Source organism: Serinus canaria, chromosome 3 (assembly GCF_022539315.1).
Source record: "Serinus canaria isolate serCan28SL12 chromosome 3, serCan2020, whole genome shotgun sequence".
NCBI classification, from domain to species: Eukaryota; Metazoa; Chordata; class Aves; order Passeriformes; family Fringillidae; genus Serinus; species Serinus canaria.
This window is the reverse complement of record NC_066316.1, coordinates 35781142-35800931: the sequence shown is the minus strand read 5'-3', so window position 1 is coordinate 35800931 and position 19790 is coordinate 35781142. Positions and strand designations below refer to the sequence as shown.

The window sequence follows — 19790 nt, the reverse complement described above, 5'->3', positions numbered from 1 at the left end:
GTTGCCCTGTGGTTTTCCCCTTAATGCAGCTACTGGTTTTGAAGCAGCATAGGGAAGAGACCTTAAACCTGGCATAGCATCACAGAAATACAAGCTGTAAGGAGAAAAAAGCTTTGGCAACAAATGCGTGTCCTCAGATGTTGTTATGCAGAAGGAAGATGTCATTATAGCATCTCTGTTGCTACAGTGCAATAGTGTGTCAAATGTGTTGTTCAGTGACACCAACACTGTGAGCGGGGTGGGAAGGACTTGGTTAGGAGACTTGGAGTAGCTTTTCCAGTAACTGGTATCTTCAATAAAGTTGTCTCAAATTACTGTAGCTAGCAATGCGCCTGACCTTGGTGTAGGCTGAGATGTAATAAGGAGAGAGAATCCCATGAATTTTTAAACTTTCTTTGGAAATCGGGAGGGTTGGTTTTATTCCTTGTAAAAAGAGCACAGTAGATGTGGCAACTATAGGGGGATACTTTAGTAAATTAATACTAGTTCAGTTTTGATCCTAATGAGTTTTGAACTCAAATTCCTGTTTAACAAGCCAGTGGTATTTTTGTAGGAGAACAAAAGTTGGGGTACATAAGCAGGAAACATTGATTTGAAACCATTTCAGTGGTAAGATGCTAATGAAATGCTAGCAGTTAGTTCAGACCATGTTCAGAATAATTACCCTGTTAACAAAAACTTGAAAAGCTAATAAATGTAATAAATGTCAGTGCAGCTGAACTGTAGGTGATGATCAAGGTGAGAGAGTTACAGATCTGATCTGGGCTGTGTGAAAATGATGGAACTCCATAAGAATTATTTCAAACAAAAGAAGACAAAAAATGCACATGGTGGTAAGCAGCATGGAAAGCAGAAGCACTGGAGTGTTCACTTAGTGAATAGCTGGGTAACTACTTTTAGGAATCAGAGTCAAGCACAAACAAATGTGGATGATGAAATAATAAGAGAAAACACGTATTGGTCAGTCATGACAGAAATACAACACTAGAAATGGAGTTATTTGTTGTCATGGATATTGGGGAAAGAAATGCCTGTAGACAGTGCTGTTTACACACAGGATGTATATGAGATACCCTCCTATTGCTTTTGCTTGTTTATTGGAATTTTTGGAAGCTGGAAGGGAGGGGTGAGTATGAGACCAAAAGAGAAACTCTGAAACTTTTGAGGGGAGGCAGTAAAGACAAAGTGCTAGAGAAAATAGGCAAGAGTAATAACTAAAAGTTATGTATTCTGTGAGAATTTGTAGACTTGCTTGCACTAGGTGTGGTGGGAGCAATTTTATAGAGTAGGAAAGATGAATCTAGTGCAAAGTGAGAGAGAGGAGATGACTGTCAGTAGCATAGAGAGAGTAGGTGGTTGTTAAGTAATATTTAAAGTAATTTTGTTGAAAGCTTGTCTTCTCAAGTTTCATTTAATAAAGAAAGATGAAGGAGTTCTTCCATATGGAATTAGTAAGAACGCTACTTTAACTCTCTTATTGTACACCTTCATTACTTCCTTTTTAACTGGAATTGATGCTTTAAACTTGATAGGCTAGTCTGTCTTGTGGAAAGTGTTTTAAACTGCTTGCACAGTGCATCCAGGCACAGAACAATTACAACATAATTTAGCTGCTGCATGGGAAACAATAGTGGTGTGCATTAGGTCAAGTTAGTAACGGAGTGTAGTTCTGTCAAAGCCTGCACTGTTGTGGCATTCACTGCCACTGTTACTATCAGTACCAAGCCAGTGTCCTCAGTCTTAAACCATTTTCTTGCAAAGGTAAAGTAACATTTTATTCAAGTCTTTGATGGTAACTTATGTCTTTTTCAGTTATTTACAGGTCTGAGAGCTCCTGCGCGTGGTCTATTGCTGTTTGGCCCACCAGGAAATGGGAAGACAATGTTGGTGAGAAAATCACTTCCTGCATGAGTTTGTGGGCTTAAAATGTAACCACGAGGGGTGGCTTTCAGTTTGGGGCTTGGACTGGTAAACTGTACATTCTTACAGAATATGTATTACGGTGTCATTTTATATATAAAAAGGCAAAGTTGTTCTTCACCCTGGATTTTACTGGGGGAATTGCTAAACTGTTCTCTCTAATTATTTTCATTGTGACAAGTAGTATTTTAAAGCAGCAAGTCTAGGTTTCATTTTCAGAGAGAGCAAAAGGAAGTGGGTTAATTGTTTTGTACAGCAGTGATTAATCAGAAATTATCTACTCTCCACTGAAACATACTAGAAGTACATTTTGGAAATGGGGAGGGAGCGCAGTAGCAAAAAAAGAGATTGTCTCACTTGCACACTGCTGTGCAAAGAGTGTAAGAGCTGTGGAACTGCCTAGCCAGAGCTTTTTTCCTCAGCCTGGTGTGCTAGATCCAGGGAACTGGAGCTCCATGGCTGTGCATCAGGCAGGGAGCATCGAGTGTCCTGATGTGGCTGAGCCGGGCACATCGTCCTGATCACGTGGTGTGGCTGCAGCTGCACTCTCTGCTGACACTGGAGCTGGATCAGCTCTCAAGTGCAGGAATGTGAATGTAGAGGAGCTCATGTAGGCTCATCTGTTATGTTTGACATACTGGAATATAATTGCCAATCTCTAAAATTAGACTCTCTTATCAGGGAATCATAATTTCTTGAATATGATGAAACTATTAAAGGAGAGGATAGTCTGAATGAGCATTCCAACTGATTATTTTCCCTACCTTTCCTCTGAAAACAGCTTTTGCATAGATAAAGAAGGGCAAAAAACACTGTAATTTTTTATGTGATTTGATCCAACTGATGCCTTAAATTACTACCCTAAATTAGTTAAAATTGGCTTAAAGTCTATGGGAGTTTGGAAATTTCTCTTTTGGTTTGACTGCATAGCCATTTTCATTTATAAGTGACCTGGACAGAAGTTTTCTGTACCATTTATAAGGTGCTTCCTTTGAAGAAATAGGGGTATTCAAAACTGTCCATCAGGACATGAGAGGTCATTGCAGATGCAGAGAACTGTCTTCAATATTATAGCTTTTAAAAGTAGTTTTGTTTTTCCCTCCTTTCCTAGGCCAAAGCAGTTGCTGCAGAATCAAATGCTACTTTCTTTAACATCAGTGCAGCGAGTCTGACTTCAAAATATGTAAGTAGTGGCTCTAAAATACATTGATTTGAAAACACCCATGCTTTAATTGGGGCTTAAGAAAGCCAGAGACTTCTGATGAGTTCTTGGTGAACTGTTAGCCTGTAATGAACATAGTTTTTTAAAAGCAACTTGTGAAGTAAAAAAGGTTTTTTTTGTGCTTGTGATAAAGCAGTGTCAAAAGTTTTTTCAGCTTGGCAATGGCAGTAATGCAGATAAGTGGTTGTGGGGTTTTTCATCCTTAAAAAATGAAGTACTTGGGTCCCAGCTTTCTTGCACTCTTGTAATTTAGGCACCAAAGTCTCTTGACAGTTAACTTAGCTGTGATCATAAGAGAAGTTGTAGTGTTTCTTTTAAGATGTAAACAATACTGTTGTATGTACTGAACCAATGATAATCTGAATATGTATAAATGGACTGAGTGTGGTTGGTTATCAGCAAGATTTTCTGTAGGTCCTTCTGTTAGCTATTGTATAGTAAAAATTTTTAACCCGCTATAAAATCAGTTTATTGTTATTTTAGGTGGGTGAAGGGGAGAAACTGGTGCGTGCTCTATTTGCAGTAGCCAGAGAACTTCAACCTTCTATAATTTTTATTGGTAAGACCTTAAATGTTAACTTTTATTTACTTCTTTAAGTTGTCTTACTTACCAAAGTTTAGGAAGTAATTAACTATTGGAATAGTTGGGTAAACTTGTTTTGGGTAACTGCAGCTCAGGACAACTGTCTCAGATATGACCTGCTGGGCAATCAGTAGTTCATATAAAGTGTGTTAGATTACTGTTATGTTATTTAGTTGGTGGTAATAGTGGGAAGAGGGGCTCTCTAAAAGAAAAATACTGTACTGCCTTTACAGAGTGAGTCCATTAAACTTCAAACATGAAAATACATTCTGCTTGTCCTGAGTAGCAGTTTATCATCAGAAAGACTTCTTTTCCCCTCTCCTTTGTTCTTGGCATTACCTATTCCAAGGCAAACACATCACGCAAGTTTTTAAACTTTCCTAAGATCTGTCTGTCTCCTAAAGAATAAAGATCTGGTCTTCCTTAATGGAGCCTTATATTAGCAAAGCAACTTAGGCAAATACAAATACTTTGATGTTGTATGCTTAGTTAAGATGTATTTCTTTGTTTTTTAGATGAAGTTGATAGCCTTTTGTGTGAAAGACGAGAAGGTGAACATGATGCTAGCAGGCGTCTAAAAACAGAATTTTTAATAGAATTTGATGGTGTAAGTATTTAATCTTGGTATTGTTTGATTTAGCTGAATTGGCTAATGTAGGGGGTGCCAGTACAACCTATGGGTGAATTACAAAGGGTTTGGCTGCTGGGACTTAACTCAGCCTCCCTCCCACCTCACCATAATTGGCAAACAACTTTTTTTGGTTGTTCTTAATTTTCTACCTCCTTACTGTGGTATTCTGGAGGATGCACTGATGGACTGAAAGGTAGTGATCTGGAGATAAGCTGTAATGTCTTGGAAGATTATGGACAGAGAAGAAAGGATAACAGATGGCAGTAGTAAAGGAGCTGTGAGGACAGCTGCTCTTACAGGGCAAGAGGGACATTTGAGGGTCACGGAGAGCTGAATCCATGTTTGCAATAGCATGGCTTCATGAATCACTTCTCTTTATTCTGACAAAGCAAAACAAGATTAAATGGCTTTTAAATATTTAATGGTTTCAAAGGAATATGTGTCACAAGCATGCACTGTCAAGGGGTGAGACTTGAGGTATGAAGCTTCCAAGAGACTAGTTCAGATTTTATATATATATATATGTATGTATCTCATGTATACATAGTTTTGACACATCAGAAAGATTAATTTCTGTGTCAGTACACCTTTTATTGACTTATAACTTTTTTCTTGGCATCCTAAGCTAGAGAAGACAGAATGCAGTAACAAGTATTTAATGGCATGAATGCAATACCCAGAAAGAGGAACTGGATTTCATAGTGGGATACAGACACGAATGAGATCAGAGTATTTTTCTGTTACAGCACTGTTCTTGTAGTGAATAATTTTAGTTTTTGTTCCATTAGCACAATGTAATATTGCTACAGTGGTGAAGCAATATTAATGAGGTACAGGAGGAGCAGATAACAACAGGGAGAGGCAGCAAGGTTGGGAAAGACTCCAAAATGGACGAATCAGGACAAATAATGCAATGTGACAGTGATATGCAGAGATTATTTGCACACACATGCAGAGTTTTCCCTTAAAATGAAAAGGGGAAAAATACGTATAATGTAAAGTCTGCTGACTTAATATTTAAAGTGTAACTATGTCATAGAGTATTTTTGGTGAACCTTTTGAACATGGTATGGTAGCAGTGAACCTGAATCTGTGAAGACTTGAACACTAAGCAAATAATGTCTCTGATAGCCCAGAGTTTTCTCTAAAGTTTGGAAGGTCTAAGTCTCCATATTCTGGGGTATCAAATGAGTGAATTGGGAAGGAAATTGCTGTGTCTTTCTGCTATTATGGTTATTTTATAGCCTGTTTTGATTACTGGATTTGTGCAAGACCTGTGTTAGAAGGATCTCTGTTGTGATTTTGTGGTTCTGGCTATACTTTAGTTTAAAGTTTTGATTCTCACCCTATAGGCTTCAGAAGAGTGTTTGGTGTAAAAACCCCAGAAGAGCAGAAAGTCTCTGGTTTTTTCAACATTACGATCTCCTGGTGACTAAACTTGTAGCCTTTTATAGTTTTATAGTCTCAGATTTTTCCAGAAAGCCTTGTTTTTTGTGTTTTTTTTTTTTTTCATCTTTTCCTGGTTTGACTTTACATTTATCTGAGGAATATTTTAAACCTACCTTAATGGAAAAAAAACCCAAAACATATATATATATATTAAGATCCCACCAGTGTGCTGAATCCATGGCAAGTCTCTAACTGGTTTTGTTGTGTTTCTGCTTAATGTAGACTGTGTAAACTGAGAGCTGGCTTGCCTTCCCACATTATATAGGTGCAGTCTTCTGGAGAGGACAGAATACTTGTAATGGGAGCAACAAACAGGCCTCAGGAGCTTGATGATGCTGTTCTCAGGTATCAAAACATCTTTTTCTGAATATACACTAAGATAATATTCATTATGAAGAACAGGTTTTGCCTAGTGTCTTGGTGAATTTTTGTGACAAGTAAAAGCTGTTCAGCAAGGCTAAAATATTTAACCTCTCAAAGAGGGGTTCTTTTCTTTTGAGATGCATCTGCACAATCATGGTGGTCTTGGAATTGTCTGAAACAGAAGTACCTGTTGAGGCCACACCAGTGTTTTTTAAATTTCTTTAATATTTTGCTTTTTTGTTATTTAGCTCTTAATGGCAAAATAAAGGAGAAAATTGGATCAGTGTTCCAGATTGACCAGAAATCTAGTATTTCTTTTCTGTGAATATTGTCTTCTGGCATTCCATGCAATTACAGATCTTGCTGTAGATTTGCCTTAGGACTTTTTTGTTAAAAGTACTTATACGTTATTCTCTTTTCATTCTTGATTGAGGAAAATAGATATCTCAGCATTGCCTAAGGAAATTACTCCAAAGACTTTTTTGTGTAAAAATTAAGAGAGACTTCATTGCATAGCTGATAGTCAGTGGTAGTTCTACCTTTAGAGTGTTTCCCCTCTGCGAGGAGTCTTATAACTTCAGATAAGAGTAAGATGGCACCAGTGGCTTGTTCATATTTTTTGTTTTGTTGTTGGTGTTTTTCTCAAAATCTCCAGTTCTGCTTCGTAGAGTTGATGATGAAAGTGAAATTTTGTGACTTGACCAAACCAAATGTTAGATTTGTATGTGCTAAGTAGTTACAGAATAGTGTGAATAATGTTTACATGTTTGGGTTTTTTTCAGACGGTTCACCAAACGGGTATATGTGTCTCTACCAAATGAGGAGGTAAGTATTGTTTTCCACTCACATTTTTAAGACACTCATAGACAATTCTTAACTTGCCCTTGTGGATTATTAGAGTTCCATGAACTAATTTCTGGCTCACCTTGACCATATACACTGTGCATTAATTCTGGGAACTATTTTAAGTTTTTATCTTTTTTTTTTTTCCACTCAGCCCGGCAGCAAATCTGGTGGTAGCTACTCAGTACTTCTTGACTAGTGAGGTGTTGCTTAGAGACTGGCAGACATGGGCAAGTCTGAAGTCAGACTTAGAGGAGCATGTTTGTTTGGCTGAAGGAGAGTGGAGAGTGTTTTATTGCAGAAGTAAGAGAAGACAGAAGTAGTTTTCCTAATGTTTGTCACTTCAACAGGAGATCAGGAATTTTGATGAAGATTCTAATTCTTCTTGATGCTAGTAGTTAGGCTCTTGGTCTTGTTTTTACCCAGTCCTTACCTCTGCTCCTGAAGAGATGATAATGCACAGTCTAATTGCACAAGCACTATGGGCAAGTTTAAACTGGTGAAGCACAAAAGCAAAACTGACAAAAGCGTAGTTCTGTTCTTGCAACACAATTTTAAGTGTTCCGTGAAAACGAGTTTTACCTCTGATAAATTTATCTTCTTTTCAGACAAGATTGATTTTGCTAAAAAATCTTCTAAGCAAGCAAGGAAGTCCATTAACCCAAAAAGAGTTGGCTCAACTCGCTAGGTAAGTATTTTGTAACCATACTAAATAAATATATTCCTCCACTTCATTCATTCAGACTGTTTAATTCATTCAAAATGTAACTAATGTGAATCATCAGACAGCAACAACATGAATTCATTTATTTGGGGAAGATGGTTCCCTGTCAGGCTGTATGAAAGTGTTTTTATATATGCATATATAGGATACACCCAGGCAGGTTTCTGTTGTTGAAACATGCTCATCAGCTCTTTCCTTTGAGGAGGAGGGAGGAGGATGCTTCTTTCCACCCGTCCCTCAAGGAGTCCAGCTCTCCTCCCTGATGTAAAAAGATAGTGCCAGTTTTGCACTTGGCATTCATTTCACATAAAAGGCAAGTTCTCTTTGCTGGTGCCTTGCTAGGCTTGTTGAATGTATTACCAACATAACAGAGCAAGCTCTTTGGACAATTTTAGGTTCTTTTCACTTTCAAATTTGATTGGGAAAATGTGGTTTAATTTTTCCCTCCTGTTATGAAATGGAGTTGGTTTATGTTTTTCATCATTGAGATTGACACAGTACTGCTGTTAGTCACCTAAATCTAATAATTTGTGTGAAGGAGATTAGACTAAAAAGCAGATAGGGCAGGAAGGAGTGAAGACGCTCTGAGATAGCAAAGATAGGCAGGTGGGTGTACTTCAGTCTGTTTCTCCTTGTTGTAGGACAACAGAGGTTAGTACAGTCTTGGATGTAGCATTTGTCAGCCTTTTAGTAATGTTGCAGAAGTTGATGTGTCATCCAACTGAATATATTCCCTCTGTGCTTGAAGGTTGTTAGCTCAGGCCACATTTAGGCTGCAGTAATAGCCAACTGGAGGAAAAACACAGTCAGTGTCCTGTATTCTAACTGCAAATATAAGAACCAAATTACAAATGCAGCTTGAGTACACCTTTTTTAAAGGGTTTACAGAAAATGTAATAGTTGAGCATCCTGCCTGCTTCTTTTTCTATCTTTCTTTGTTTTGAAAGAGAGAAGTATTTAACCTCCATTATGATTTTGTGTTCCTTTGTCCCTCTACAACTTTTTCTATAAACTATAACAGACTTTATGATCTCCAGAACACTAAGCTCTTGTTGCTGCAGCTAGCCACTGCTTTTCATGGGTGGTGGTTTTGTTGTTAAATTTTCCTTAAGGTAACCTGTACTACTCATTTTCACTTATGCTAGCATTTTGTATTGGTGGCTTCCTGGTTCAGTGGAGGCCTTTATTCTCCAGAGTATTTAACTGGTTAACTTGGCTATTAAGTCTAATTCTGGAACAGCTCCTGCAGAGTGTACAGGACAATTGAGGTTTTGGTTTTATGGTAATTGACAAATGTTGATTAACTACAGGTATGGAAATCTCCTACAGAAGTAGTAAATGTGATTGGGATCAGTTTTCATCTACAAATCCTAGATGCTGCCTTTTTTTTTTTTTTCCTAGAATGTTGTTTGGGACTTGAATATCTGTACTTTAGTCTCAGAAAGATCACTCACAGTGAAATATTGATCACTTAGACTGAACACACTTCTGATTTATTAAACTTGAAAAATAACATCAAAGTAATACTTCTTTTGATTAAGTAACACTTTGATTATCTGCAATGAAATTGATTTGAAGCAGGTTTTTGGTTTTTTTGCTTCCTCCTTGACCCCACTTTTTCCTTTGCCAAAGAATGACAGATGGATACTCTGGAAGCGACCTCACTGCATTAGCGAAGGATGCGGCACTTGGCCCCATTCGAGGTAAGCAGCAGAGATTTTTATTGAGGTTTTGACATTAGAGTTATATTTTCTTGCATCTTTATAATTCTCAAACCTCTGAAATTTAACTTTTTTCATTGGATTTTAGTCTGTTCCTCATAATAGGATCTTTATAAGATTTACTTACACAAAACCCTTCAGCATCTCGTCATGTGAAAAAGAAAAATTTTGTGTCGTAGGAGAAAAGCAGTGCGAAGTGTTTCTCACAGATTTGTAGGGTTTTTAACTAGTGTCTTTCTGAGGCTGGTGTCAGTTCTATTGTAGCTAAATTACTACTTGAATAGCAGTTGCTGATTGCATTACTTCCCTTTATAAAAGAGTCAAATTTCTTTGAAGTCTAAGGGAAGGAAAACTGAAACAAGCTATTTTATGGATTTTTCTAGATACAGTTTGAATGGCATAGCTTTTAATATTTTTAACTCTTTATGGTGAATTGTGATCCAGATGACAACAGTGAATGATTGAGTTTTACTTATATTTGTTCTTTCTCTGACATGTCCAACTAGGAAGAACCCACAGTTTTAATGTGAATACGTTTTCCCAACACCTCTTCTCTTTGTTCTCTTTGTTCTCTTTAACTAGCTAGTTATGTGTCCAGTAGCCACATCTGAGGGAACTGATCTTGTTTAGTGGAGATCAGTAGCATGATTTTTGTGTGGAAAAGATTGTGAAGATTTGGTGTTACTTTTCTGTTTGTAGAAATACTGTCCTACTTTACAGAAAGGTACTAAAGGCAGGCAGAGCAGAAGTGTTCTGTAATATCAGCCTATTACGTGTAAATAAAAATTGTTGCGACTCTCAAATTATTTATGGGGAGGAGAGGTCGATTCATGTTTTGTGGGTGTGTTTGTGTTGTTATTTCTTTTAATCCTCTAGCATGCATTTTTGCCAGTGCACTCTCTCTTTTGAAAGCAGCTGTTGGAATGTCATTTTTACACATTTTCTTTCAGCTGCTGAATTTGTAAAGCACATCTTTCACAATCTTTCATAATAACTGGGAAACATAACTGCATTAAATGGCTCTCATAAGAGACATCATGTCTCCTAAGAATTTGAATATATTTATTTAGAGTGGTGGAATTAATAATGTATGCATTTAGGTATGCAGGCCTTACTTAGCTGACAACTCACTTCACACGCAAGTCCATTTCAAGAAGAGACCGTGTAACATTGTGCAACACATTTCTTTCACTTGCTCCTGTTTTCCATATAAAGCAATACATTTTTGAAAATGTTTTGTTATATTATCCTTGCCAATCCCGTCTAGATTCTTTTTTTTTGTACTCTCGTAGCAAAATGTTTGCTGTTACATGTTGATACCATGAGATTATTGCAAGTTATCAAAAAAAAAAGGGTGAATGATGCAAGAATGTTCAGATCCCATGAGTGCAGCATAGGGCAAGAAGCACTGTGATGTGACCTGCCTGATTTTATTTCAGTGTTCTTGGCTGACTGTACCTTCTGTTTCCTGAAATTCAGTAGAGAGGTTGTGGATACCACAATTAATATGGGGGAGGCAGCTCTGTTGGCTTGTGTGCTGTTTTCCATACTTTAGGAAGAAGGAATAGTTCTGCTGTCACTTTGTGCTGCACCTGCTGTAACTGAGTGTGGGAGCAACCTTGTAAAGGAGCTGATAAATGGGGAAGAAGGAGGCAAAATGCCATGTACCTTTCTTTACAGGAGACTGTGTTGAGGCAGAAAGGTATAATTTTTAGCTGCAGGGTTTTTTTTCAAGAATATAAGTGCTTTTAAAATGTTTTATTTGTCAGAAGTGATGGAAGTTTTCTTATGAAACTCACACATCTATTTTTATTTTTACAGAATTAAAACCAGAACAGGTGAAGAACATGTCTGCCAGTGAGGTAAGCTGTTCCAGCAGCTGTATATTCCCTGTTGAATAGAAGGGTTTTTCTCTAGAAACTTTAAAGGTCCCTTTTTTATGTGTAGTATCATACAAAATAGGATAATGTTGGGAGGTATTGTGCTTTTTAATCACTTCTTCATTAATGAAAATTCTTTAGAAATAGAGATTGAGAAGATCTGTCCTCAGATGTCAGAGGTTCATGGGTAGTTTCAGGCTTCAGAGCACTTATTTTTCTGTTAGTAAGTCCATTGTTCTTAATTTCATCCTTATTTCATCTGACTGTCATGTCTTTTCCTTCACACTTCACTGCAGTATTTGTTACCTAGCTGATGATGTCAGAGGCCTGGCTTTTATTTACTCACAGTGTTACTTCCCAAGAACATTCCCAGAAGTATTATATGAAATTACTTCTACCCCCTCCACCCCATCTTTGCATAAAACAGGTTAACTTAGGGAGAACCTAAAACAGATTTGTGCATGTATATGTATAATACTTGCATTAATTGACATGAATCATCATAAAGAAAAAGATTGAGCTCCTGACCACAAACTGCAGCTGTAAATATGAAAAAAAAAAAAAAGCGATTGGTCCTGTGTACAGAAGTTTCTTTTCAGGTGTCTGTGCAAACCATGGTTACACAGGGGAAAATGAAGCAAAACTTAATTTCTCAGTTGCTTTTTGTGTTTATCCTGAGGTCATGGCCAAAGCTATAAGCTGGAAGGATTTGTTGCAGGAGGAGAACAGCATCTGTGATAATTTGTTGTGATGTCCTCATATACACCAGCTCACACCACCTACTGAAACAGGAAGTAATGGCACAGTCTAATGAGCTATTAAGTAGCAAGGCAGATCTTACTGTTGGCAAGTGTTAGTTTATTAAAATGGTACATTACTGTTAGTCTTAAATTATAAGATTCTTGCATCAGGTCATAGAATAATAGAACATCCTGGTTTGGAAGGGACCTTGAAAGATCACCTGGTCCATCCTTCTGTTAGAAAGGAAGCTTAGATGAGATTATTTAGCAGCCTGACCAGTCATATCTTCAAAACCTCCAGCAGTGGAGACTCTACCACGTTTATGGGGGGTTGTTGCAGTGAATGTCTACTCTGTAAAAAAAATTTGTTCTTCCATCAAGATGCAGCACTCGTAGAATGTGTTTTGTTAAAAGTGAATACTCAAGTACTTCCTGAATAAACTGAAGTGCGTAAACCACTAGTGACCCTGATGTCTTTCATTTTCTGTTTAGATGAGAAACATCAAACTGTCAGATTTCACAGAATCTCTGAAGAAGATCAAGCGCAGTTTGAGCCCTCAGACCCTGGAGGCGTACATTCGCTGGAACAAGGACTTTGGAGATACCACAGTGTGAGACACTACTTGAAGTGACACACTCCTGCCTGGGGAGCAGTTGGTGCAGACAGCTGGGAATCAGCCAGAGTTTACAGGACTCTACAGATATTTAAGTATCTGCATTAAAACTTGAGATTAAGAGAAAATTATACAATGTGAAATGTGTTCATCAAAGCCTCCTTGCCATTTATAGTGAGGATTTACACACTGTAAGTAAGAGCACAACAGGACTTGAGATAAGTGAGATTCCTAGCAATCCGATTCTGGTTTGAACGTTAATATATGTATATTGTTTCTGCTACAAGGCTCTGATGATATTGATCATTGGAGGACCTTCCCCTATGTTGTGTGTGTGGTTTTTTGTTTTTAATTTTGCCATGACGTTGATGAACAATGGACTTGGAACAATGATGTTCAATTTGAGGTTTGTAAACTGCACTTCATTTTTTTTGACTTTTTTATCCTTAATGTGCCAAATAAAACAATTTCCCTGTGCAGAGTGGAAGAACAGCATTGGAGAATTACAATTATTAAAATGTTAAAAGTAGCTGGTCTGTTATTATTTGTCTTTTTGTTTTGTTGTAATGTGACTGAGTTGTTCGCAGGACAGTTTTAAAGAAGACCTTTGATACCAGAACAGCAAAAAACCCCAGTCTTATAAAACCAATTCAAATTGCCTTTTAGAAGAAAAATTACTAAATAAAAGAATAGACTGAGATACTCATTTAGTGGCAGTATTTTCTCTTAATGCATTTGGTAACGCTTTCATTGGTAGAATGTTAGCTTATGCTTACTGTGTACAACTTGAGCCCAGCTGATATGTTTGAGAGAGTAGGTGATGCTAATTGTTGAGTTTCAGAAATGACGTGTTTCTACTCTGTATTTTGGTCTGTTTATGATAATTGAAAGTAAAATTTCCATTGTGATATTTTTTTAATCTCCACATGTAAGCATTAAAATATGAGGCTACATGTTTAATACATGGCACACATTAATGTTTTTATAGCTTTCATATGTTTCAGTTTATATATTAAAGTATGAAACACTCAACTGATCTGCTTTTTTTAAAAAGAAACTGCATCTTTGTACAAATACTTGTTTTTATTATATAAATGACAAGCTATTAAAAAAAAAACAAACTCTGAAATGATAGCCTTTAAATACCATAATAAAGGAAAGCATTTTTGCCTTTACTTCTGAAGGCCCAACATCTTGTTTACAAATTCTACACAGATTAAACACAGATGTTTGCAAGGCAGAACACTAGTTCCTTGTTAAAGCAGGTTTGTGGGTTGTTGGGTTCTTTGTGGTTTTTTTTGGTTGGTTTGGTTTGGTTTTTTTTTACACCTCTCCCAACTTAGTGATACTGCAAAAATGCATATTGTTTACTGTTGTTTTAATGAAAATGAGTTGTAAGTGTTTGCTTTTGGTCTTAACAGAAAATTTGGTTTTAATTTTTCATTTAACTTATTTTTTTGAACTACTTACCTGAAAGTTGACTATAAATAATATATTATATGTATATATGAAAAAAAAAAAAACAAACCCTAGCTGAAAGATGCAGTTGTAGGTATAGGTATAGTAATACTCTGAGAGGACTGTGCTCACTGTGTGGTATTGAGTACTAAGTAGCAGAAACTCTGTCATACCTTTGAGATGCACATATGCAATATGTTTGGGATTCTTTCGTTTTTTCAACCAGAGATGCTTTTAACTGATCTTAAGATTAAAAGCAATCAAATAAGAGAAGATTGTGTTCTACTACTATGCCTTTTGAAATAGTCTGACCAAACCACTTCTAGCCTTCTAAGGATAGGACTCTCTCAAATTTGTATGTCTTCTGTAAATGAAATGTGATTTTGGTTCCTCTGATTCAGTTTTCTGGAGAAATGCTAAAAGATTTCAGATTACTAAGTCTCATGTCTTGCTTTGCCTTAGCTCTGCCTTCAGTAGACCATTTCTGTTGTCGGAGATTCCTGGCTGACTTGATCCATATTTGTAATAGTCTTCATAGTGCTAAGCATGTATATTACTGGTGTATTAGCATCTGCCAAATAGCTACAGCTAAGAAAGGGCCTTGGTTTTATTCATAAAGCTCTGGCAGACATTCCTTGAGATCCTTTGCAAATGAAAACTTCAAAGATAACACTTCTGGTTTTAAGTGTTCCTAAATGATTGTTACAAAACTGTTGGTTTTGTCCTCTCAGTTTTGAGGAACATACTGGTTATTTACTTCAAATGCATACTCATTGGCATGGGATAGGTACCTGAAATGTTGAGCTAGAAGTCAGTCCCCATCCCCTAAAAAGTAGCACCAGTATGCAGCACAAAGAGTCAGCATCACCAACTGCTACATAGAAAAAAAAGGGACCAGCCCTTTCACTAGTTTGTACAACCAGTTCAGGTCAAGAGAATCTGTGTGACTGATACGGCTGCTTTTTGGTCTTCTATTATGCCTGATTGTTTTCTGCTTAGTGGATGAACTACAGCCCTATAAATTAATGCTGCAACACAGTAAAAAGAAAATTTTGTTCTGCAACATCAGTTTGCCCCACAGCTGCTGGACTCTTAGCCCACGGCCAGGTGCTTTTTGGTTCAGAAATGTCCTTTAAATGTCTTGTCTTATACTATATTCTGAATAGTGTATTTTAAGAATAATTCTCTTCTGCTTAAGGCATTATCTTGCATCTTACTCCTTGTTTTACATGTACTAAGTCCCAGCTCAGTGATTCCATTTATATGTTGGATTAACTGTGTATAAGAGCAGATCTGGGGAAAAACAACCACAAAAACAGGAAAAAACCACCAATCCTTCCCCCAAAAAACCTACCCCAAATAACCACAAATTTCCCAAGGCTGTAGTACTTACACAGAACTTTACCAGCACTATTTTCCATAAAATCAAGTTATGTTCTAATACAATGTCTCAAATCAGGATAAACAGGACAGCAGCTTGGGTGCTTTTAACTTTTGTGAAGACTACCATTCCATTAGATTTCTGGACTGATTTTTTTATTTTTTCCTTTCTTTTTTTCTTCCCCCCTGCCTTTTATTTTCTGTGAATCTGCCCACTGCTAGTGAATGAGCAACTTGACCCACTTTTTTGACATGATTAGTAAGCAGCTTGTCTGGCTCTCTGCCAGTGTGTTTTACTGACTTTCAAGTGTAGCAGTTACTGGAGGGAGAAAATAAAACCAACCCAAACCCCTTGTGTTTTTCTAACAATCTTCTTCATACATCTTTCTGTTTTATTAAGCAGGACCCACACTTTTTGTCTTTCAGCATACTGGAAGAACAGTATGTAGATTGCTCTTTCTCCTTAAAATGAGACTTTCTTCTGTGTTATGATGCTCCCTTTACTAATGTTGACTTTTCTGTGGACTACAGCAAACCTGTACAGGTTCTCTGTGTATGCAAAGACAAAATCAACACAGAATACTAAAGATAAGCCTTAAACTAGGACATTTATGCACAAATAAATCTGTCCTGTTAGTTTCTTAGAATTTACAGCATTTATTGTACCAGAAATAGGCACTGAGCCCCTGAGATGTCTTGCTGACTCAAAGCCAGTTGATAGGTATAGTTCTGTTGAATATGGCCCTGCAACTTATATAGGTAACAAATATGATAATAACACTTTAAAATGAGTAAGAATGGGATCTCTGAACTGAGAAGGTGTGTTGTCACTTCACTAATTAGAGACTTTTGCTGGTTTTTCTGTTTCATTCTCTCAAGTGTTTTTAAAATGACAGTTTTTATACATATAACTCAATTAACCTTACCTTCTGGTGTAGGATAAAGAGTATTTTTTCTATTCTAGACAAGTGGGGTTCAGCACTGCTTTGCACTGCTGTCACGTCCCTCTTGTGAAATTTAAGTACTTTGTACTGGGAATACTGAAGTCAGATATGCTGGCAAATAGAACTGAGACATCTGTTCTGAACTGGAAAGCAGTGTTCTCCTTAGGGTTTCCTTCAGCACCTATGGTGAGATGTGGTGCCCTAGATTTTCTTAGTGCTTTCCTACCCAAGACATGGATGATGCATAGCTGTGCCTAGGATGTGCTTCTCTAGCTTCTCCAGTGCTTTAGTGGTGCTTCTGCATGTGGCAGCTTTGGGAGGGGGCCAGTGCTACTGTACCTGACCAGGTTTTCATTCATTTTCTGTGGTGCCCTCAAGCTTTTGTGATGCTGGGGTTTCTACCAGATATCAAAAATGGAATGAAGAGTAGCAAGCAGGTAGTCAGTGCAACTAGTTATCTCAGTCATTGTGCTAATTAGAGGCAGTTTTATTATTAGTTTCTCTTGAGCTGCTGTTTAGTGTTGAAGAATGTTGTTTTACTGACCTATGTGAATTTTCATGCTTAGGATGATCTGCAGCCATCCTAAGAGATGACCAATTGATCAGCTATTTTCTTTTAGAATTTCTTACTTAATTATAATTTTCAGTATCTTTTCTTTTAATTATGGTAATTATAATTCCACAGGATGAGGAAGTTAAGCTGTCGCTTCCTGCAAATACAATATCATCTTGTAAAATATGAGGAAATGTGTATTCTGTTTTTCCTGCTTCTTGTATAAATCATTAACTGTCTTAGAGGGGAAACTTCTTACCTTGTCAATAACTACCTCCTGAGTTCAGCAATAATTGGCAAGGTACACACTCCTCCGGTGGCTAGAACTTACTGGCTCAACACTGCAGCTTCTTCAGAGTCTGATGTTTGATTTGAAAATGCTTGACATTACTTCTGGAAACTATGGTGATGAACCTTGTTTTGCTGCAAGACTTTCCTTGCCTTCATAAGACACACTTCTTAAAAAGTCCTTTCTTCAGAGAAGGGGCTTTGAGGATTAAAGGCCGGCGCTCTGTATCTGGTTAATTCAGGCGTAGTGCTCAAAGATGCTGGGGTGTGGCTCTCAGTTGAGCAGGGTTCTCTCCCATTAGAAGTGGGGAAGAAGGTGTTTTGTCTAATAGTCGCACACCTGTCAAAGGGACTGCAAATACAGAAGCTGGTTTTGCCACATGATTCCCATTTTTAGTCGTGTGAAGGGCTAGTCAGTATTTCTCAGAAATCTGTATTAAAGCGATGAAAACCAAAGGTGGAGACAAAACACCATACCCCACCCCCGTAAAATATATTGGACAACTCCAGTCTGGGATGGGATTAATTTTTGTATTTTGTTGTTTAGAAGCATTTTGTTTCATTGTTCTTTTAAGAATGTTTTCTGAAATGTTAAACACCTTTTTACTAATAGCAATGTAAAAAAGCATGACAAGCAGTCACATAGCTTAAGCTTACAATAAAATGTTTTGTTTGTCCTGTTATTACTGTTTTCTTGTCTGTTTATCAGATAAAATGTCCAAAACTAAAAGCCTTTTCATTAAACTTGAAGCCTATTAAATTGCTGCTGGTTTTAAAAAAACATTTTAAAACATCAGGTGTTGTATACCAGATGATGGAACAATAAATATGTAAATAAATCAGTTTCTAAAGAAGGTAACTCAAGTTCTTAAAACTAATGTAAACAGAAGTGCTACTTCCTAAATAAATGTGCTTAAACTGAAAGTGTGTGCTTATCCTAGTCTTGCTAGATCATGGTGAAAACCAGGAGTTTTCACATAACTAATTCTGGTGGTCATGTGGAAGTCCTGAAAATTTTGAAGCAAATTTGCTTGGCCTCAAAATGGCTTTTCTTTTGCTTGGGGGAGAGTGCTGCTACTAATTCTGAATTAATATAATTTCCTTACTTATCCCCATTGCCTTACCATTTGTAATTCTCTGTCTTGAGGCTGCATCTGGACTGCTTACAGCTATGGGGGGGGGGGTGTTCTGTCATTGGAGTTACATCCTGAAAATAAAATTAATCAAACTTTATTTTTTTAAAGACTCATTTTAATATTACATGTCTGGCAGCATGAGGGGTCTCCCAAAAAACAGCCATGACCACTGTCTTCCACACATCATCATGTCAATCACTGCTAAAACAAACCAACCAAATAAAAATCAATACAGCAAGGAGGAAAAAACCCCAGTGTTTTGGACTGAAGCATGTGAGCTATTCCTGCTTCTGTCAAGAAAAAATTCCTTAGGACAGAAAGACATAATTGGTGTCTATCCAAGTTATCTCTCTTTGGCTGAAATACTACTGCTTGGAGGTAGATTTTGAACCACTAAAATTGTTTCTATTGGTAATTTTGTGTATAGGGTACAGACATTCAAATATTCTATTCTTGTACCGGAGATAATCAGAAAAAATCAGTGAAGAAAGAAGAGCATGAAAAATCATATCCCACCAGTTGCTATTTTGAAATCTACAGAGATTTTGTTTCTGGCAGCATACCCTGGACTGAAGTTTATCTTGGACTCAATAAATCGTTCCCATTCCAGCCAAGGTGGCGTGACAAGGCTGCATGCCTAGTGTTAGATGCCTGTGTATCTCAGATATTTATTTCTGTATTTTAGTGCTCTAAGTTTGCTAGAGAAAAGTGAGAAAAAAGTAAAACTTGTGGGGTGGTAGGGTTTCTTTGGGGTTTTTTGTTAAGTTTGTTTGGGTGGGTGGGGTTTGTTTTATTTCGCGTTTTTTTGTTGCTGAGGTTTTCCCCCCCCCATCATGCCATCTTTCTGCAAATTTGCAAATATGTTGTGAATTTGTGAAATCCAGCCTGTTTCCTACAAGGGTTCATATGGCTCTGGAGAAGACAGTTATGCAACTTTTCTAAGTATGAATCATGATAAAACAAAAAATACATGTACCGGTGAAGGCAGAAAAATATAATTTAACTAAAATCCATCTTTCAACACTGATTATTATTATTCTAGGAATAATTATATTATTATTCCAGGTGCTGTGTTGCAGCTGTATTAAAAAATTCCATATATTTTCCAGAATATCAGCTTACAAACAACCTATTGAGCAAAGTGTGGTGTTTTTACCACACAGTTTTGAAAATTCCACTTTTTTGGCAAGTGTATACTGTAACAAAAATATGTTCTTTCTAAGTCTGTAACTTCTGTTATTTTCAAATCTCATTTTAGTAATTTCTAAAAGGCCTGAAACTTGCCTCAGTAAGACATCCTTGAAGACTCTTAGATTTGTTATATGCAGAATGCTAGTATCA

General features: G+C 37.0%; 1 protein-coding gene across 4 annotated transcripts in view; it reads left to right on the top strand.

Moving 5' to 3' along the window:
- SPAST (spastin) overlaps nt 1–17996 on the top strand; it is a 38401-nt gene extending 20405 nt beyond the window's left edge. For all 4 annotated transcript variants that reach the window (XM_030235431.2, XM_050972094.1, XM_050972093.1 and 1 more), the window contains 10 exons: nt 1813–1887; nt 3032–3103; nt 3626–3701; nt 4241–4332; nt 6071–6150; nt 6951–6993; nt 7620–7699; nt 9368–9438; nt 11278–11318; nt 12569–17996. In XM_030235431.2, coding sequence (XP_030091291.2) covers nt 1813–1887; nt 3032–3103; nt 3626–3701; nt 4241–4332; nt 6071–6150; nt 6951–6993; nt 7620–7699; nt 9368–9438; nt 11278–11318; nt 12569–12691 — 753 coding nt within the window. In that variant the 3' untranslated portion in view covers nt 12692–17996. The remainder of the gene's footprint in view (nt 1–1812; nt 1888–3031; nt 3104–3625; nt 3702–4240; nt 4333–6070; nt 6151–6950; nt 6994–7619; nt 7700–9367; nt 9439–11277; nt 11319–12568) is intronic.
- Nucleotides 17997–19790: the final 1794 nt, after the last annotated feature.